This window comes from Neopsephotus bourkii, unplaced genomic scaffold, assembly GCF_033783945.1.
Source record: "Neopsephotus bourkii isolate Nb327-2 ecotype Australia unplaced genomic scaffold, CSIRO-AGI_Nbou_v1 NB_1630, whole genome shotgun sequence".
Classification (NCBI taxonomy): domain Eukaryota; kingdom Metazoa; phylum Chordata; class Aves; order Psittaciformes; family Psittacidae; genus Neopsephotus; species Neopsephotus bourkii.
Window position 1 is genome coordinate 5,637,442 of NW_026902105.1, and position 21,483 is coordinate 5,658,924.

General features: G+C 40.1%; 1 protein-coding gene across 3 annotated transcripts; it reads left to right on the top strand.

Moving 5' to 3' along the window:
- On the top strand, window positions 1–21,122 carry EBAG9 (estrogen receptor binding site associated antigen 9). Of its 3 annotated transcripts, none has more exons than XM_061373404.1 (8): window positions 1–124; window positions 6,682–6,857; window positions 7,765–7,862; window positions 11,049–11,173; window positions 11,466–11,624; window positions 13,557–13,664; window positions 14,519–14,610; window positions 20,523–21,122. In XM_061373404.1, exons 4-8 carry the CDS (start codon window positions 11,054–11,056, stop codon window positions 20,641–20,643), a joined length of 600 nt encoding a protein of 199 aa, XP_061229388.1. In that variant the 5' UTR covers window positions 1–124; window positions 6,682–6,857; window positions 7,765–7,862; window positions 11,049–11,053; the 3' UTR covers window positions 20,644–21,122. The 3 variants fall into 3 exon arrangements, with proteins under 3 accessions (XP_061229388.1, XP_061229386.1, XP_061229387.1); XM_061373402.1 differs by having other exon boundaries at window positions 11,095–11,173; XM_061373403.1 differs by lacking the exon at window positions 6,682–6,857 and having other exon boundaries at window positions 11–124; window positions 11,095–11,173.
- Window positions 21,123–21,483: the final 361 nt, after the last annotated feature.

Sequence of the window (21,483 nt, forward strand, 5' to 3'; positions counted from 1 at the left end):
ATGGCGGCGTGGGAGGTGGCAGTGCGCACCGGGCTTTGAATGAGGGGCGTCCGGCCAGGACGCAGGCTGCGGGAGCGGCCCCTGGCGCCCCGCGCCCTCCGAAGTACCCTTCCGTGACAGGCAGGTGAGTGGCGGGCCTCGTCCTTCTCCTGCAGGTGCCCGTTTCCGCTTTGCTTCGCCTTTCCGCTGCGCGGCTGGGTAGGGGGCCCGGTCTCGGCCCTTTCCCTCCTATAGGGCAGGCCGTCGCTGTTCTTCCCCAGGAGTGCTCCACTGCGTTCCCCTGCGTGCTCGGGACGCCGCGTGGCGCCTCGTGGGTCTCGCCCGCCGGCAGGCCTGCCCGGGAGCACGGGGCCCGCGGTCACCCCGTGTCTGATCGGTGCGGGGGCACCTCACGGGCTGGGCAAAGCGACTGAGGAGTAGATCGGCAGCGTTTGGGGAGCGGGGGGGTTTGGCACCCTCTGGGGAAAGGGGGAGGGAGCACGTCCTGTCAGAGCTGCCGAGCTTAAGCATTTCTGGTGTTTCTTGGGGCTCTGTGGGACCGCGCTTCTTGGGGTTACCTAGTGTGAAATTTTCCTTTGTTTCTGCTGACAGAGGGCACGAAAGTTAACGTGAAAGTTGCTTAGTACAGTTTTAAAGACTTAAGAATCTCTAACAGGTCACAGAAAACTTAGGTGCTGCCGTTTGGCCTCGGTGCTGCCTGTAATTGAACACTTGAGCCCGGGCTGTTCTGTAGAATGGTGGCACACTATGTAATGGTAATGAATTCTCAATGTGTCTGCGTTGCACATATAATGTAAACAGCATAGTTTGCTGCTTTATAGCCCTTCTGGAAGTACTGACATGCTTTGTAGAGATTTCTTTAAGCCCTCTTGTACAGCATGTCTTGTAGTGTATCTTGATTGTAAATGAAAAAAAAACTGTCAAGACAGCTGATGTTGCAAGATGATTTTACGGTGCTGACAATGAGGGTGTCTTAATTTTTTATCTCTGGCTTTCCATGTAGCTACAGATAACTAAAGTCTGGGATGACTAATAATGACTGGAACAGAACGGGGGTCTCTTGAACTGTGGTTTTGTGTCTGAGAACTTCTCAGTGTTGTGATTTAGTACATTATGTCAAAGACTTCAAATGTGAACAAAGTTGAAGTGAGTATTGTGGGATTGCATGACTTCAATGCTTGTGTTCTGTATTCTGGTTTTCAGAAGGCAGTGGTTTATATAGATAAGGATTGTCAAAGAATGCCTGATAAGTGAGTGGACATAGACTTTTTATTTTAACTAACTTTGCCTTGTAAAATAGAAGTTAGAATTTCTAATTAGAACAGAGAGCTTCATGAGTTCACATGAACAAGATTGGAACTATGTTCAGTTTCTTGCAGAGGAAGGGGTGAGATGAGGTGGTATTACTATAGCAGTTTTGTGGGTTTAAGAGTAGCATGCTTTAGAAGAAGTTGAAACTCCCTATGTCGTGTGATGGAGTGTTGGGTGTCCAGGAATAACTTGGTTATAACCAGCGTGCACCAGTTTTTACTGCCTTTAATTAAAGAAGCACACGTTCCATATTGAATTTTGATATCGTCTGCAGCTCCTGATAGTCTTGAAATCTCTTGCTGGGTTTGAGCACTTTGGATCACTTAGTTCACAGGTAGTCTTTTCCTAGCTACCTGGAGCATTAGTATTGGAACTACAGTATATATTACGGACATCCACCAACTACCTACTTGTAGGTAGACAGGAGGTGACTCCTGATCTTTCCTTTGGATTCTACTCCTTTGTCTCAATCCACAGTAGCATGGCTTCAGGGTTCAGTCGCCATTTAACCTCTCTGTTTATCAGCTAGGTGTTGGGGACACTGACAAGTTCTTTCCTCCTGTCTTTGTGTTGTAAATATTGTGTCTCTATGTAAAGTGATAAGCAAACAAAACCCAGAAAACCACAGAAATCAGTCAGGAAGAAGGGAATGTAACCTTCTCATTAGGCTACAAGACTCATGGTTACTCACTTTGAAATGCAGTAGGTGCTGATTGTGTCTTTCAGTACCTGACTGAATCATAGAATCATAGAATAGTTAGGGTTGGAAAGGACCTTAAGATGGTCAAGTTCCAACCCCCCTGCCATGGGCAGGGACACCTCGCTCTAAACCATATCACCCAAGGCCTCGTCCAACCTGGCCTTGAACACTGCCACGGATGGAGCATTCACAACCTCCCTGGACAACCTATTCTAGTGCCTCACTACCCTAACAGGAAAGAATTTCCTCCTTATATCCAATCTAAACTTCCCCTGTTTAAGTTTGAACCCATTACCCCTTGTCCTACCACTACAGTCCCTAATGAAGAGTCCCTCCCCAGCATCCCTATAGGCCCCCTTCAGATACTGGAAGGCTGCTATGAGGTCTCCACGCAGCCTTCTCTTCTCCAGGCTGAACAGCCCCAACTCTCTCAGCCGATCTTCATATGGGAGGTGCTCCAGTCCCCTGATCATCCTCGTGGCCCTCCTCTGGACTTGTTCCAACAGTTCCATGTCCTTTTTATGTTGGGGACATCAGAACTGCACACAATACTCCAGGTGAGATCTCACGAGAGCAGAATAAAGGGGCAGGATCAATTCCTTTGACCTGCTGGTCACACTCCTTTTGATGCAGCCCAGGATACGGTTGGCTTTCTGGGCTGCGCGCGCACACTGTTGGCTCATGTTCATTTTCTCATCAACCAGCACCCCCAAGTCTTTCTCCGCAGGGCTGCTCTGAATCTCTTCTCTGCCCAGCCTGTAGCTGTGCCTGGGATTGCTCCGACCCAGGCATAGCACCTTGCACTTGGTATGGTTAAACTTCATGAGGTTGGCATCAGTCCACCTCACAAGTGTGTCAAGGTCCCTCTGGATGGCATTCCTTCCCTCCAGCGTATCAACCGAACCACACAGCTTGGTGTCATCGTCAAACTTTCTGAGGGTGTACTCAATCCCACTGTCCATGTCAGCAACGAAGATGTTAAACAAGACCGGTCCCACCACCGATCCCTGAGGGACACCACTCGTTACTGGTCTCCAGCCGGACACTGACCATTGACCCCAACTCTTTTTGTGAGGCCAGCCAGCCAGTTCCTTATCCACCGAGTGGTCCATTCATCAAATTGATGTCTCTGACCTTTTTAAAATACAGAAGGTCTCTATACATGCTGTCATGTACATGATTTGGAGGAGGATTTGTGTGCTTAGAAATAAATAGTTTTTTTAGCTCTGTCTAGTAACCTTCTTAGAATTCCATCTCCGTACAAACCTAGTTGGGCATCTGCGGATAGATGTGGCCACTCTACTTTTGTAAAATATCATACAAAATAAACTTCTAAGAAATCCTGTCCTTACCAGTGAAACTTTGGACTAGTTTTATGGTACTTGCTAGTGAAGACACACTGGTTCAGCTGTGCTTTTGTGGAGTTTTGGTGCTGACAGATGTAAGCACTTAAGGCTATGTTAAGTCTTTTGTACTAGGAAGTGAACTTCTCATTTTGCTTTAGAAGGGTGAGGCTTTTTCTATGGCTGCTTATGTAAATATGTACTTAGCAGGGAACCTTTCAGTATCAGACATTATTTTTAGTCTCAGTTTAGACACCATCCTTTGGCTATTTAGCTAGCTGTGTTTAATGTAAGTTAAAGTCACTGTTGCCAAGTTGTCTTCATGTGTTCATTGCAGAGGCACAAATGAGCTGATGTTAAAGAATGTAATCAATTCAGAAAGCACTAGTAATTTAAGGCAGAAATTTTGAAGATGGTGACCACTAAATAAAACTATGCAGTAACGATCAGTCCTCATTGTAGAGGAACAGAGGAGAGAAGAACAGGTGCTCTGTGAGTGTTTTAACAACTTTTTCACTGATAGTAGGAGCTGAGCTCTCTGAGAAGGAACAAGCCTATAAAGTGATTTTAGTGCCACAAAGTGACTTTATTTTAAAATCGGCTTGGTCTTACGAAATAGTGTTTAAGTGGCACATTTAGGTATGTGCAGTTAGGTATGAAAGAGGAAGTGCTTCCCCACATGACTACATGCTCTTTGTACAGTGATGGCCAGTAAGAGTCTTGCTTATTGAACCACAGTTAACTGGCTCAGATGGACTACATGTGCCATGGATGATTTGATTATTTGTGTCAGTAAAGTCAGAGGTGCCAGAGCTCTAATGAGGCCACTGCTGCAAGCTGAAAGCAATTGAAAAATGCTTCAGTTAGTAAACTTCTGAACTTTCCCTCTCTTCACTGTATTTCTTTTATGGATCTGTAAAATGTTTTCAGGGATGAGTTACCTCATTCTTCTGATCTGGGTCTAATGTGTTTCACATCTTACTGCTGCTGTGCTTTAATCCTTTCTGTGCCCATTTTCCATGTAAGCAACTGCTGGGATTTTTTACCAATAAAAGCAGTATGAGCTACACAAGTCAAACTCCAGCTAAATTTAGTGTCTGTTACAAGACTGTTGCATTGACTGATAGAATCAAATTAATTAGGATACATGTCCTGATTTATTTGCTTTCTGTTGTAATGGAACTTAAAATTTCAGTTGACAGGAAGTCTGATAAATGTAATGCATTAGAAGCAATCTCAATAATGGGAGAAGGAAAGTTCCATTGCATTTTACAGATGGGAAGCTGAGGCATGAGGCATGTTACGCACAACAGCGTATCAGGCTGACAGACAATCTTAACAGATTTCCTGAATTCTAGTCTAGTGTTTCACCTTTGCCATCTGTTTAGAAACGTTATAGGACTGTATATGTCTCTGTGCCATCCTGTATCATAGTTCGCTGCTAATGTAATTGTAGTTCATTTTGGGATTGATTGTCAAGGAAAAGCTTAAGAAAGGAAAGAAGGATGTGGCCCTACCATTGAGCATTACGCTGTCCAATATTATTTCCCATTCATGAGATAAGGAGCACATCGCTGTGCTGCTTAACAGTGTTTGAGAAAGATGGACAAGAAAAGAATGAGCACTTTGTTTCACTTGAAGTGTACACAATTGTTTACCATTACACAGTTTAGTGTAATGGTATCAGGGGAATTAAGTTTGTAGTAAACTCAAGAAATACTAAGGTTCCATGTGTACATATTTATTCATGTTAGTGCTTCAGAATATAAAATCATGTACCTTTGAGAAAATTCATTAAATTTGAAAGCAAAACAGAAAAACACAGAACCACAAACCCAAACTAACCAAACGTAACCCCAAAGGCACAAAAAAAAAAAAACCCTCAAAACCTTCAGCTAACCTTTAACTCTTCTTTTTGGGTAGTGCTGTCCTTAGAGCAACACTGCAAATGCTTCAAGTGCTACTTCAGACACTGGGGAAGATGCTTGACTTGTCTTAATATTGAGCCAATAATTTATTCACAATCCTGTTTTAAACAACTTTTAGCATATTGCAAAAATTAATGTATATATACTGCTTCATGTCTTAATTAGCAGTATAGAAACTGGTTATACTGAGGAAAGTACTCTTTAAAGGCAGATGATTGCTAGTACTACTATGGCTAGCTGACAGCATATTGTTGCTGAAACTCTGGTTGTGCATCATACATACTATCTGTAGTGTCCAGAGCTTAACTTAATTGGGAAAACTGGAGTGAAGAGGCAGGCCAGACAGTACTTACTGTCTTGAAGGGCCTAGCGCTGCCAGAGTTGAAGTGAAATGCAGCTCTAACACAAATACATGATGTGATTGCTTGTCTCATCTCAGAAACTTTTGTGTGACACATAGAAAGTGGAAAGGAACAAGTTACCTGATAGCCATTAAACTCTGGCAGACAGGCATGCATACAGGTGATACTGGAGTAGTCATTCATGTATAGGAATGATGTGGGACAAAAGGATTAAGTTCTGGTGGCTAACTTTTGTTAGCAGTGGGCTTCACAAGCTTACAAGACAGACTTCTTGTGAATTCTGTTGGGGCTTTTTTGTTGTTTATATTGAGCCAATAGAATATACAATTTGGTATATAAAAAACGGGGATGAATTGAAAAACTGAGGTTATATATCTGATTTACAATATATGTAACTGATACATGAGTATTATTTTGTTTTTAGTTCTGCACTTAGGTAGTAAATTTCCCAGTCCTCTCAATTCCAAACTCTTGACTAATCCATTCTTCTGTCACCTAGATATTGTCAAAATTGCTTATTCCAGAAGGTAAAAGAAGTGCTTGAGCACAATACGAAATGCTAGTCTTACCTTTAAAACTAAAACCTAAATGCGTTGTACGGTGTCTGCTGTTCTTGCTTCTTTGTGGGAAGTTTGAGTGTTTCTTGTTAGATCAAGAGCCCATTTAATTCCCACTCTTGTATAAGGTTCTCTAAATTTAAGTCTCCCATGAAAGGAGACTAACACAATACTAGTGTTGAAGTAGAGGTGAAATGTGTCCTATGAGGCCTTTCTCTAGCACTAGAGCTTGGTACTGTGGTCTGTAATTTGGCATTTACTCGTTGACTTAAGCCTTCCCTTTTACAGTAAAAGAGCCTGTTTAAAAATGATTTCTCAGCAGAAATTCCAGATCTGGTCTGTATGTGAAGCAGTATTTCCAGGACTATATTTATATAGTGTTTAATACTAGTTACATTATCTAACAAATGAGCACCAATTAAAAAATAAGCTCCATGAAGCTCACAAATTCCATTATGTACTTTTTAATAAAATCCTCAGGGCAGTATTGGAGCAGCCTACCTAATGATCCACCTTCCTGACTCTTCCTAACTTAAAGCCTGGAATATAGAAAGTGATTTAAATGACATAGCATATTTGAAATCAAGCTGTCCTTCCATGGAGTACTCATGGCCTGAGGAAAATGTCACAGGGCTGCCTTCTCTTCTCATCAGGAGGTATGTTAAACTTGCAACAGAAAATGTTGTTACACGTGTAGACGTATATAATGAAAAGCTATTTGTGAAGCATAACCTCTTATTCTTTACTCTGAAATGTTCACTTCTAGAAGAGAGAAGGATCCTTGAATTGCAGCAGATTATTCTGATTCAGTCTGTACCTGTGTAAGGGAATCTGTTGGAATAGTGTGAAATACTGAGTATGAATTCTTTAGATTATCAGTTTGACACTGAAACAAGCCTAAATGGCTTCAGCCAAAGATGATTATTTTTTCCTGTCTGGGTTTGCCAGCATAATCCAGTCTGGAACAGGAATACTGATCCAGGGGTTAACTGCTGTGATAGTGCACCCAGGTTGAACAGTCTTTCTTTGCTGATGATTTTTCAGTGATGCTGGTTCTAAAAGAAACGTTTGTTCTCATCATGTATTTCCATCAAAACGGAAGCTAGACTTAAACAGCCAATTTTGGGTTTTGATTTAATGACTAAATTTATAATTTGTATGTGCAAGACTTGCTCATGCAAATGTGAGCTTCTTTCTGATGATTATTCTGTTACTCTTGCATTCCTAGTGTTCAGTGCCACTGTTAGTGCATAAACCAGCAGCTGTACAGTCACTGCGTTTAATTGCCTGCACTTCCCCTTTTAAAATATCTCTAACTGTGACTTTATTTATGATAATGTGCTGTTTCTTTAAAGGCTGTATATATTTAGTACTTGTATTATTTGCATCACTGAAATGTCCTGATAGTAGGTAGGTAGAGTCTGTGCTCCAGGTACCTCCTCTCTCTTCTTGCATTAATATAGTTTCATAGAATGCTCCTTGCTTATCAGCAGCTAAGAAGTTAACTTTAAGAACCATGTAAATATGTATAACCCTCTATTTCTAACTTCTTTTCTTTTGCAGGGAGGGTTTTTCACCATGGCCATAACACAGTTTCGACTCTTTAAAATCTGTACTTGCCTGGCAGCAGTGCTCTCTTTCATTAAAAAGTTAATATGCAGGTAAACAAGCATGGTTTAATTTGGTTACCTTGTCTTTTTTAATTACAGGTTCTTGCGCTTCTTTCCTTCTCCCAACACCCACCTACCACTTTTCCCAGTTCTGATTTTACTAATGGCAAAACAAGACAGATAAAAACTAAGTTAACGTTCATGCTTTAAACTTCGTATTTCTTCAGAATTCAAAAGTTTACGTTGTGCAGTTGTGAGTGTACTTTGTGGTATGATAGTTCTAATGAGTGTTTTCTAAAGGACTATAACAGGGTTTTAAAAATGCCTTTTAAAAATATCCCATGTCAAAGCAAAATTGTTCTTTGCATTTTTTAGAAGTACTTGATAAGTGATACTTTGTTTATTAAGAGCCTTGATTAATGGCAGCACCCATCAAGTCGTCAGTAAGCTTTCATTACAAATGTGTGATTCTAATCCTGCTTTGTCAAGAAACAGTTGCCTGAGACTTCAGATTCTTCTTCCGGTTGAAGTTCTTTCAGAAGTTTGGAGGAGAGTGATTAAAGTTCATGGGAACTTTTTTCTTTGTTTTTTAATGAACAGAACTTATTTTTTGATTACTCTTGTAAGTCATACATAGTGTTCTTTTGAGTTGTAGACCCATGAACATAGTGGTGTAGCACCTAGAAGTGTTCAAAATCTCTCAAGAGTTATGGTTGTATATTAGTGAATAGAACAGGAGCAGGTTACCTGAGGTACCTCTCAGCTCTGCTGTCATGGGAAGTACTGCTGCTTCTTGCTACTCTTGCAGAATGTTGTTTTACATAAACAAATAGCCATTTAGAGAAATGTGTTGTTTTGTGTATGATGGCTACTACTTTGCCAGTGAGGTTAAATCATACACAGAATATGTGGTAGACACAAATTAAATGTCTATTTCCTGTTCACCTTACTTATCCCAACAGTAAGAGCAGCTCTCAGCTGGCTGGTAAATTCACTACGGATATAGTGAAGCTTTACAAAGATATATTTAAATGCTGCATACAACTGTATAGATGCCAGCCTTAGTTCTGTGATTTCAATTCCAAATTAAATTAAGAATACTTGTTGTATAAGTTCTAAAAGAAATCAAAACACCGAGCTGATGATAGCTTCTGTGTTATGTAGACCCTTCATCTCTCTAAGCATTAAGATAGCTTTTATAAGCAGATAATTGTTTTGTAGGTGTAATGACAGTATTTTCCTCAGTTTTTCAACTTCTGAATGAAACAAATCCTTGAAATTAACAGCCAAGGAACTGTTTGAGAGTAAAAAGAACTTTTCTTCTGTGAATAGCAGTTAGTTGAGAGAATGAAAATTTAAAATATTTCACATAAGCAAGTCAGCAGATGAAATTAGTTCAGTCCGTTAACTACAGGTGTTTCTCCTGTTTAATGTTAGCTGCAAAGCATAGCTTGGACATTTTTTTTCTTGTAATGCTCCCCTGCATATGAGTGTGCTCGATAACCAGCAAACGTGATTTAATTAAACACACATTTTGATTCGGTAGTAATGAACTTACGCTTATTTAGATTATTTAGTTTACATTAGGTTTTCTTTTAAACAAGTGCCTGTAGAGATCATGCATCTTTCTGGTAGTGTAAAGCTTACATGTGGTACTAGTCATCTCTTCAGTTAAAACTTTTAATAAAAGCCTGCCTGAATCCACTGTTTCCAGGAAGTAAAAGATATAGAAAGAAATTAAACTTTATTCTGTTTAAAATCTCTAGATAACTTCTCCAGATGAGAAATCTGGATACTGCTAATCAGTAAAGAGAAACAAAACGCAAGAGCAGCATCTTCTTCCCGTTGTAGAAAAAGAATTGGAGATACATAGCCTTCCCCAGTGCTGCATGTTCTTTCCCGTGTTTCCCATGTATGACAGAAGCTGTTGTCAGTGTAATCATTTTGGCTAGATGAATGTTTGCTGTAAACCACTTGCTGGAGTCTTCTATATCTTATAAATAGGGAAATACATAGGGAAATGATCGCAGAAGTGATGGCTTAGCATAGTATTAAATATACATATGTTGTACAGGTCTGAAGGATGTTTCCAAGCTTGAGTTTCCTTTAGAGACACCAACTAAATCTAGTCAGCCAGAACCAGAAGTTTCTAATGTGTCTGAAGAAACAGCTTTTTCACTTTACCCCTAGACTTACTTTTCACTTTAAAGGAACAGTTTTTAAGGGAGCTAGAGTTACTTATATAAAACTTGAATATTTGATGATAGCACCTGATCTTAAGGAAGAATCTGTTGGGCTTAAAGTAAGAAAATATATCTATAATCACCCACATGGGGCAGAGGTGGTATTGCAAGCAATTTGGCAATTCTGAGTTAATGGTAGAATGTTCTATAATAGTAAAATTACTGGATGTGAACTCAAAATTATAATTTCCCAGTTTTATTCTCATCAGTAGTAATAAAAAGTTTTCTAAGCTGTATAAAGTCAGTTACATGACTGCCTTGCTGTAGGAAATTGTGTAACTTGGGGTAAAAAATGAGTGTGACCTTGAATTTCATTCTCTTGTGTTGTAAGGTTTTAAAATATAGTGAATGTCAGCTAAGAATGTTTTAATTATTATTGATCTTTGAATGGTGTCAGTAAGTAAACATCTAGGTGCTTTATTTGCATCAGTGTTCAGTTAAAATTATTTGATGCAGCTGCTGAAATGCTTTAATTAAAACTGTTGTTTAAGTAAGTAGAAGCATGTATTGAACAGAAGCTGTTGACTCACATAATCTCGTAATACCTCTATTTAGACTATGAAGGGAAGTGCTTTAGAGGGGCTTTCAAATCAAGCAGCATAGAAAGTGGTTTGTTAGACACAGCATCTAAAACAAGTAGAAATACTTCTCAGTTTACAATAGAAATGGTTATCATTAAAGAGATGTAGATCAGTAGTGCTTGCTTTATAAGCATGAACAATCTAAAAATGGGAACTGTCTATATGCAAGTAATGGAGTTCATTTGTGTATTTTCATAGTTTAAAATTGCTTCTCCTCCATTTCCACTGCAGTTTAAAAAGTAAATTGGAAATTCTTGTAAACACCACTTTCAATTCATGATGAAATTCCTTTGCTTAGCAAACTTTTACTGGCAGTAGTTAATACTAAAATAACTTAAGGACTGAATGTTTTAGCCATGACTGTTTTCAGTAGTGCTGTTCTCAGACTTCCTTTTTGTTCTTTTTAAACTTAGTGCTCATGTTTTCAGAGCTTGGAGGAATCCTGCATTTTTCTTTCAGGTCTGGAAGAGGGCGAAAGTTAAGTGGAGACCAAATAACTTTACCAACCACAGTGGATTATTCATCGGTTCCTAAACAGGTAATTGCTTAAACAGTAGGTCACTAATCACTTAACACAGTGTTTATACCAGTCCTAGAATGTGATCAGTATATGTATCTTATTATATTCTTATTATATATGCTTATTATATTATTATTACATGTGCTATTACATATTATATATGCTTATTATTATTACATGTGCTATTATATATTATATATGCTATTATTATTATATATGCTATATTATATGAAGAATATTATCTTAGCAAGATAAAGACAAGTTTTTACTTGCAGATAATATTAACTTGTACCATATACTTCCTCTTCAGCCTGAAGTAGAAGACTGGTCATCATGGGATGAAGATGCACCTACCAGTGTGAAGATTGAAGGTGGTAATGGTAATGTGGCTGCTCAGCAGAATCCTTTGGAACAAATGGAACCTGATTATTTCAAAGATATGACGCCAACTATAAGAAAAACTCAAAAAGTAAGTATTGCACTTTCAACTGTGCTTACTAACGGGTTACCTTCCTTTAAATTAGGCTATAAATAAATTGGAACCATAGACAAGGTGCTGCTGGCAAAATCAAGCTGTCTTATTGAAATGAGATCAGGTGCTGATATGTAGTCTAACATGTCTAATTAAAAATATTGAGTCTGCGATCTTGGTGAATGTGATGCTAGTTCACATTTACACCTTTGGTGTTATAGAAAACTTATGATTTCATAGTCTGAGCGCTCTGGGAAATATAATGTGAGAACTCCAAGTCAAGTTCTGAAAATGGAACTACTGCACTAAGATACTTGTGCTTATTCCCTTCTGTTATTTGAAGAGAGACATTCCATGTCCTACTGTACTGAAGTTTGAAGTAGCAGCACTATCAGGAAACAATTCACCAAGTTATACTGGGGAGGCTAGAATTAGGAAGCTGCTATTTCAGAATAACTTGCTCTTCAGATATCTATTTTTATTATGGAGACAACAGAGGGGCATATTCACAAGAGCATGGACATTGTAAATAAATGCTGAATAAGCTCTGGTAATTGCAAGATTTGTTTGTATGTAGAAGTCTTCCAGCTAGGTATTTACGGCACTTTGAGTTAATTGGAAAACCTTTTTCACAACAAAGGCATTCAAATACTGAAACAGATTATCAGAAAGGTCGTACAGGCTCCATCTCTGGAAGTTTTCAAGATCGAGGTGGATTGGTCCTGAGTACCTTCATCAGCCTCTGAACTGACAGTGCTTTGAGGAAGGTGTATTTCAAACCTCCTGAGGCCCTTTTCAACCTGAATCTTCTTGTGATTCTATGACCTGGAGATGATGCTGGGGTCAATTTTCTGTGCATTCAGGATCTTCTGCATTCTGTGGAATCTCAAAATCTGAGGGCAGAGGTATCTCTGCAGAGATGGATTTCTCCTCAAGAAGAGTTCACGCTGCTTGAGTACTATATACTGGGTTTAGTTTAAATGTACCTTTAGGGGTGACTGCAGGCACTGTAAAAGACATTCCTGCTAGCTTCATCTTGTTGCCACCCTCAAATAGGAATTTGTGTTTGTTCCCATCAAATCTGAGCTCAAAATAAACCCCAGGATCAGAGGTGGAATCTGCTAGTGTTACCACTCCTATCTACAATGTATGAAAATGGAACCTCAGTCAAATAACAGTGTCTCTCATTGCTAAATAAGATGGTTTAGTCTGTTGCCTTTCTTGCATTAGTATTAGCATTTGTACAGTCAGTAGATCTGGGAATCTGCCTCTTTTGGAGTTGACAGAGGCATAAAGTAGGCTGAATGAAATAAGTTCATATCTTGAGTTCCAGACACATAAGGGATACGTGATTTTAGCCACTGTCTTGAATTGCTAATAAGCCTTTTCGGGGAAGCATTAGTGCATGTTTTGAGCCAAATCAGTACAGAGCTTTACCAGTTAATATGATAGTAGATTACATTGCAGGTATTGAAACTTCTGCACAGGTATGCTACTAAATAGCTAAGAGAGGTCCATGTTCCAAAGCAGTCTAGCTGTGCAGACAGCATTGTCCTCAAGAATAGTATTACACAGTGACCTTTCATGGAAACAGTTTATCCAAGGAATATGTCATGTAATTAGTAGCTTGTATGAGTACTGGGAGATGGGTCTATTAGATCTGTTATCACAGACTGAGTCACATTAAGTCATGTGACTTATGTAAAAGCTCGTGGGGGATGGAGGGAGTATTTGTGTCCTTTGCGTTTAGCTTCTCTTACCAGTTCCTCTGTCTTTACAGCTCCCAAATCCTGAACAAGTTTGAGGCACTGTGTGGTGTTGTAGATCTTTTATCCTCACAAGCACAGAGTTAGATGATCACCAAGGAACTTGTGTAGTGCTTTGACTCACCAACTTCTTTTATTTTTTTCCTTTTTTCAATATTTTCAGATAGTTATTAAAAAACGAGAGCCTTTAAATTTTGGGATACCAGAGGGAAACACAGGATTCTCTAGCAGATTAGCAGCTACACAAGATATACCTTTTATTCATCAGTCTGTAAGTATGTTCTAAGTACTGATCTTATACTTGACAGGTAAATGACTGTTGTGTATAAGAATGAATAGTCTGCCTAAGGTCTGCATTGTAGGAAGCAAGAGGAGTAGTTGTGGAATAACGTAAGTTGTTTTAAAATTGAGTATTTGGTTCAAAGCAATGAAGTAGTTAATCTAATTTTAACTAATGTATTCTACCAAGAAACTTAACAGATCAGTGATGAAAAGGTAAGAAGCTTCCAAACACTTGTATAATCTTCTAAAGCAATGTGCTATACATTTGGGGTTTTCTTGATTTTACACAGTAAGTTCCTAACAGAAATGTAGAAAGCTTTTCTGTTTGTTTTTCTTTTTGAAAGCTTCTGGGTTACCTTGGACCCATTTTTAACTTTCTTCAGAGAAATCCGTTCCTTTCTGTAGGGATTGTATTCTAACAGTCTCCTGATTTTTTTTTTTTTCTTCAGCCTTTTTAAAAATGGACTGGTTACCCAACAGCCTGGCTATTCAGAGGGAGATCCTCTCCCTCCCTTCCTTAATGGTGCTTCTGCTTTGTTTAGTGCACAGAAGGGTTTTGTCAGCAGTACAGAAGCTTAAAACCTTAGATAGCCTATAATGCATATAATTCAGGAAAGGAATTCTAGTGAAGAAAAGCAGCACTTAAGCGACAGTGGACACACCAACACATGAGTATGTGTGTTGGTTTGTCCATGCATCTTCCAGAAATCTACTTTCTAGTCATTTCAGCTGCTCAGCTTATTAGCTGAGAAGTATCATATCTCAAATATTTCTGAAAGTCTGAGGCATCGAAGGTAAAAATAAGTGTTTTATTTCATTTTTTCACGTTTTCTTTTGTTTCAGCCTGAATTGGGAGACTTGGATACTTGGCAAGAAAATACTAATGCTTGGGAAGAAGAGGAAGATGCTGCCTGGCAGGCGGAAGAAGTTCTTAGGTAACTCAAAATAATGTAACACCATGTAAACTTTTCACATAGAATCATAGAATAGTTAGGGTTGGAAAGGACCTTAAGATCATCTAGTTCCAACCCCCCTGCCATGGGCAGGGATGCCTCATCTCTGTCCAACTGGGCCTTGAACACTGCCAGGGATGGAGCGTTTACCACTTCTTCGGGCAACCTGTTCCAGTGCCTCACCACCCTCACAATGAAGTAAGCTAACTCCCATACCAAGTGAAAGTGGGAATTTTATCCTTTTAATAAAAACCATCACGCAAACAACTTCATCCTGTACAGTTCACAAGGCATCATAACAACATATTTACGTTTTCACGTTTGCTTTCTTGGTTCTTTGTCAGTGGTGTCATAATCAGATGTGAAAGAATCAACTGGAGGTTGGTTTGCTGTAACCTTTCTGATAAGGGCTAAGAACTGTTAATCAGTTCTTAATGCAAATGATTTTTGTGCATCTGAGCTCTACGTAACTGGTACTGGGCAGAATGCATTTTAGATCTAATTAATTTAGTAGATGAGATAGTAGGGGAAATTGCAAAAAAGCATTCTGGTCAACTAGTTATTGTAACAGTTGGGAAAGTTTACTTTTCTCAACCAGTAGAATATGGGGGAAGTCACCAGCGCCCTTTTGATGCATTAATGATAGACAATAAATTCAAGCAACTCCAATAGTGTCATTCTTCCTCTGCAGCAGCTTCACAGTTGAGAATATGGTTGTAAGGCAAATATTTTTGTGAACTTAATCAGATACCTGTAGGTGTACACTCTGGTCAGCAGCTTGGGTTTGATTTCTTTTCTGAACTTCAGTGCTAAAGCTCTTCCACCTCTTGTCTTTTACTAATGGATCACAGGAGTATGAGCTTTGTGATGTGAATGATGTGGCTTGGGGCTGGTTTTGTTTTAAAGATAATACCTTTTCACATAGAGAATACCAGTAGACTCAGTAAGAGCTTTAATCTCTCCCAGCTAGAAGGAAGTGCAGCAGGAGGGCCAGGAGACCTCCTTGGATGGATAAGGAGCTGCTGAGAAAAATTCAAATGAAAAAAGAGACTTATAAAAGGTGGAAGCAAGGACAGGTGGCCTGGGAAGAGTACAGGGATGTTGTCCGGGAAGCTAGGGAACAGGTTAGGAAAGCTAAGGCCCAGTTAGAATTAAACATGGCTAGGGATATTAAGGATAACAGGAAGGGATTCTACAGGTACATAGCAAATAAAAACCAGACTAGGGAGAATGTAGGCCCCCTCAGGAAGCTCTCGGGAGAACTAGCTACACAGGATTTGGAGAAGGTTGAGGTTCTGAATGACTTCTTTGCCTCGGTCTTCTCTAGCAAAGGCTCTGACCGCACCACCCAAGTCTTGGAAAGCAGACGCAGGGACTGTGAGAATGAAGACCTTGGGCCCATTGTAGGAGAGGATCTGGTTTGAGACCATCTTAAAAATCTGAACATGCACAAGTCCATTTGTCCTGATGAAATCCATCTGCAGTTCCTGAAGGAGCTGGCAAATGAAGTTGCTAAGCCACTGGCCATCATATCTGAAAAATCATGGCAGTCAGGTGAAGTTCCTGATGACTGAAAAAAGGGAAATATAACCCCCATTTTCAAGAAGGGGAAAATGGATGACGCAGGGAATTACAGACCAGTCAGTCTCACCTCTGTGCCTGGCAAAATCTTGGAGCAGATTCTCCTGGAAGGTGTGGTAAGGCACATGAAAATCAACAAGGTGTTTGGTGACAGCCGGCATGGCTTCACTAAGGGGAAATCCTGCCTGGCCAATTTGGTGGCCTTCTATGGTGGGGCTACAGAACTGATAGACAGGGGTAGAGCAGTTGATGTCATCTACCTGGACTTGTGCAAAGTGTATGATGCTGTCCCACACTACATCCTTGTCTCTAAATTGGAGAGACATCAATTTGATGAATGGACCACTCGGTGGATAAAGAACTGGCTGGATGGCCTCACACAAAGAGTTGTGGTCAATGGCTCAATGTCTGGCTGGAGACCAGTAACGAGTGGTGTCCCTCAGGGATCGGTGTTGAGACTGGTGTTGCTCAACATCTTTGTCAGTGACATGGACAGCAAGTTTGCTGATGACACCAAGCTGTGTGGTTCGGTTGATACGCTGGAGGGAAGGAATGCCATCTAGAGGGACCTTGACACACCTGTGAGCTGGGCTGATGCCAACCTTATGAAGTTTAACCATGCCAAGTGCAAGGTCCTACACCTGGGTTGGAGCAATCCCAGGCACAGCTACAGGCTGGGCAGAGAAGAGATTCAGAGCAGCCCTGTGGAGAAGGACTTGGGGGTGCTGGTTGATGAGAAAATGAACATGAGCCAACAGTGTGCGCTTGCAGCCCAGAAAGGCAACCGTATCCTGGGCTGCATTAAAAGGAGCGTGACCAGCAGGTCGAAGGAGATGATCCTGCCCCTTTACTCTGCTCTCGTGAGGCCTCACGTGGAATATTGTGTGCAGTTCTGGTGTCCTCAACATCAAAAGGACATGGAACTGTTGGAACAAGTCCAGAGGAGGGCCACGAGGATGAGCAGGGGACTGGAGCACCTCCCATTGAAGATCGGCTGAGAAAGTTGGGGCTGTTCAGCCTGGAGTAGAGAAGGCTGCGTGGAGACCTCATAGCAGCCTTCCAGTATCTGAAGGGGGCCTATCGAGATACTCAGGAGGGACTCTTCATTAGGGACTGTAGTGACAGGACAGGGGGTAACTGGTTAGAACTTAAACAGGGGAAGTTTAGATTGGATATAAGGAAGAAGTTCTTTACTGTAAGGGTGGTGAGGCACTGGAATGGGTTGCCCAGGGAGGTTGTGAATGCTCCATCCCTGGCAGTGTTCAAGGCCAGGTTGGACGAGGCCTTGGGTGATATGGTTTAGAGCGAGTTGTCCCTGCCCATGGCAGGAGGGTTGGAAGTTGACGATCTTAAGGTCTTTTCCAACCCTCAGTATTCTGTGATTCTATGATTGTAAGTACGATCTGTTGAGACTTAATCTGTGGTGCATCAGACAAAGAAAATGAGAGAGTGAAAAATGCTGTTTGTTTTGATTTGATTTTTTAATTTGTTTTTTAATCTTTAACTGAGAAATGAATGAACTACTTTTGCTGACTGCAGAAGCTGTGTTATACTTTACTTAACCCTTGCCACATTCAATTACAAACATTTTCAGGAGTCTGAAAAGAAGCATTCAAACTTTCCAAAGCAGAGACTTGTCTTACATAGAGTAGAAAGTAGTTTTCTCACAAGCTCCAGTTTTCCAAGTGTCATCTTTTTTGGTTGAAGCTGTCTAACAATTCCAGCCTGCCATCTTCACTATTGAGAGGTTTCAGTTCAACTGGTTAACTTTCATAGAATTCTTTTGGGGCCCTACTAAAAATATCAGGTTTTGCCAGTTTTAGAAGAGACGTGTATGCCTCCAAATACTTCAAATTCATGGGACAAACGTGATGAGAACTGTAACTGTCTGTATTATGTAGTGCTTGGCCAGCTATGAATGGCTGCCTCGGTACAACTGATCCTTGTGTAAGCTGTGTCCCAGCTGTGTGAAGTAAAATTTTGTTTTGTTCATGACACACCAAATTACAATGTTTTTTGTCATTGAGGAAAGTGGTGGCTGATTTCTAGCAAGATTGATAGGAGACTTACAGTTTCTCTTGCAGTAGACATCTGTGGTGTAATTAACATCTGACATTTAACATACCACTTAAGTATAGTACTTGACAGGACTGGCTCTGCTTCCAACAGACTGTAGTAAGGAAGTGATCTGGAGTTTCTCCTTAATACTAGAAGATTGCATCTTGGTCTTGTAGTCTGCTTTTTGGGCATTCTCCTCACTTCCCAGCATGTTCTGGGCTGGGATACACTGAAATTTTTCATTCACTGTTGAATCAGTGTAGAAGATGATAAACTGGATTTTCAGTTAATTGAAGTTAGCTAGAACTTGGTTTCTTCTGCAAATTGTAGGTGCCTTTCTGTACTTTTAGACTTTCTAATACCAATGCAGTTGGTTTTTCCCATTGGGAACAGTTAAGCAAAGTGCTGGTGCATTTTTAGTTGTGTTGAAGTAAAAAGACCAAATGGAAAGCATGTATACTTTCCTGGTTTAAACAACTTGTATTATTCCATCCAAAGCTTGCTGAAGTCCTTGCTTTGGAACTCAGAAAAAGTGAGTCAGATATGGCTGCCGTTTGTCTTGTGCTTTTCTTCCACGAAGAAAGAAAGTTTGGAAGTTTTGTCCAGGGAGGTTGTGAATGCTTCATCCCTGGCAGTGTTCAAGGCCAGGTTGGATGAGGGCTTGGGTAATATGGTTTAGAGGGAGGTGTCCCTGCCCATGGTGGGGGGGTTGGAACTTGATGATCTTAAGGTCCTTTCCAACCCTAACTATTCTGTGATTCTATGAATAGAGCTCAGTGTTTTGAATGTTGATGGAGTAAAAGAGCCGTGGAAAGGATATTACTCTGCAGCAAGCTGCTTGTTTATATTTTTTTGATGACTTTAGTTCCTCCATTTGAGGTGATGTGAAGGTCTCTCTCATTTGAGTGTAACTGAAATCCTGTAAAACTACTCAGCCAGTAGAGGGCATGGAAACCACTTCTCTGCTCAGAGAAGTTCAGCAATACGTAGTTTTTAGTAGGGAGAAGAAACATGACCTGGTATGACTTTCCTTCAGAATGGCAAATGAATAGCATTGCTTAGCACCTCATGCAGGTTTTGGAATTCTTTAACATGCTGGCTGGTGTACATACAGCTTTTGGCCTTCTGCATCATTAAGTGGATGTGCACAGGTAATTTAAATACATTGAAAGTTAATGCTTTACTGCTCTGTCAGTTACATTTCTGTACTCTTTTTTACTAAGCAAGTCTTTATCCTTACTGAATCTGTGTTAAATATCACCTTTTAAAGTTAATGAAGCTTCATGTTTGTGTTTACAGTCCTCTTGCAGGCCACTCTAGTAAAATTTAAATATCTGATAAACTGAATCCAAAATGTAACTTCCTTATTCCATTCTAATACTACTTATGCAGTACAGGGGAGAGAGCTACAATGTGCCACTTGCTCCGGTTGTTGAGCCTGCGCCACTCAGCGATGTGTTGTAGCTGTAGCGGGGAACAGAATGAATGGAACTTTGTGTTGGTTTTGCCTTTTGCTCTAGTCAGCTCTGTATTTGTGGAAATTGGAAACCTTTTCTGAGGACAAATTCTTTGAGCTAGTTAATAGTGATGTCCAAGGCTTTATCGCAGTGATGATCAATAATGCCAAAAGGATGCACAGCTGAAGACTCTTACTTCATTTTTGTTAAAGACTATTGTTTATGCTTGTACTGAACACAAGAGTACAACACAGATCCTGAGCATGTGAAAGGGAGTGTTAGAGGTTATCATCTCATCTGATCATGAGGGAAAGTTTGTAGTACTTGCATTACCAAGAAGATAACTACTGATGCTTGCGTTGAGGGAAAGGGGGACATAAGTTGGTGTTCTAGACAAGTCAAACTGTTTTGGTCTGAATTTGAAGAAACAGGTAATCTTAATAGTCAAAGCATTAGATATCTGTTTATTCTTTTTCTAAATAGCTTTAGGCCTTATAATAGCCATACACTGTCACTGATTGTGTTACTCTCAATCTTTGAGAATTAAGTGACTTTTAGATTGTAAAAATAATTGAACAGTTATTACTGCCTAAGACTAGATTAATCTGGAGAAAAAATAGGACTTCAGCACAATAGAAGAATAACTGTTCTGAGCCTAACTACAGTAAACTGCAGCTCTGTTTGATTAGTTATAACAACCTGTTTATACATGTAATGACATCAATCAGTGATTAAGGTATGACCATGCTAAAAATTGGTTTCCTGTTATTTAGCAATTCGTGTTTTCTTTAATTGCAGACAACAGAAGATAGCAGAAAGGGAAAAAAGAGCAGCAGAGCAGCAGCGGAAGAAAATGGAGAAAGAGGCCCAGAGGCTAATGAAAAAGGAACAAACCAAAATTGGTGTAAAACTGTCCTAACAGAAACCAGGCATCAATGGCAGTGCCAGTGAAGAAGAGAATTTCAGCTCTGCAACATACATATTGGTATTGATTTTAAGTATTTCTAGGACTTCAACATGCTGCTTGGTTTCAGTGCATTCTTCAGGTCATCTTGGAATCCAGGATTCTCCCACAATACCTTGAACTACTAGCTGCTTCTCTTAAAGGAGAAAAAGCCCACAGAAAATCATGCCTTGGTGGAATCATGATTCCTGCAATTGTTCTATTCCAGCACCGTTCTTTGCAGCAGAAGTGATTGAGCAGGGATGTTGATTGAAAGACACTCTTAATGAACTGCTGAAGTCTCAGAAAAGAATGTAAATATTCAGTGGTGGGAAATCTACTGTATTATCTGTGCTTACCTGAAACATGTAATTAAACAGTTTTAAAAAACCCTTTTCTTGCTGCCTGGTAAAAGAATGTTTGCTTTTGCCTTTTTATAAAGGTATTTATAAATACTTCAGTGTGTTCTATGGGTGATCATATTTTGACGTGCAGAAGAAAAGCGCTTGTTATAGATGACCTGTGACTCTAAGTGTACTCCTGGTAGGTTATGCTATGGTAGAGCACAAGTCAAAGCTGAACACTGAAGTGGCAGTATTTTCACCTTGTCCGTTGCAGCTTCCTGTGCTGTCTTGCCCATTTACACATAACACTGCAGTAGCATCATCACACAACAGCTATGCATGCTGTTCCTTTCTTACGCAGGTGGATGTGAACATGGGGGAGCCATTTCATCACTTGCATATAGTGTTAAATTTGTATTTACAGCAGAAATTCTTCCTACAGTTAAGAAAAAAGACCCTTCATGCCTTATAC

What these genes read in the sequence shown, in the direction of transcription:
- EBAG9 (XM_061373402.1), top strand. Translation starts at nt 7,780, where the DNA reads ATGGCCATAACACAGTTTCGACTCTTTAAAATCTGTACTTGCCTGGCA. An exon ending in ATTAAAAAGTTAATATGCAG is followed by an intron (nt 7,863 to 11,094) that starts GTAAACAAGCAT and finishes TTTTTCTTTCAG; the next exon opens with GTCTGGAAGAGGGCGAAAGT. An exon ending in TACCTTTTATTCATCAGTCT is followed by an intron (nt 13,665 to 14,518) that starts GTAAGTATGTTC and finishes CTTTTGTTTCAG; the next exon opens with CCTGAATTGGGAGACTTGGA.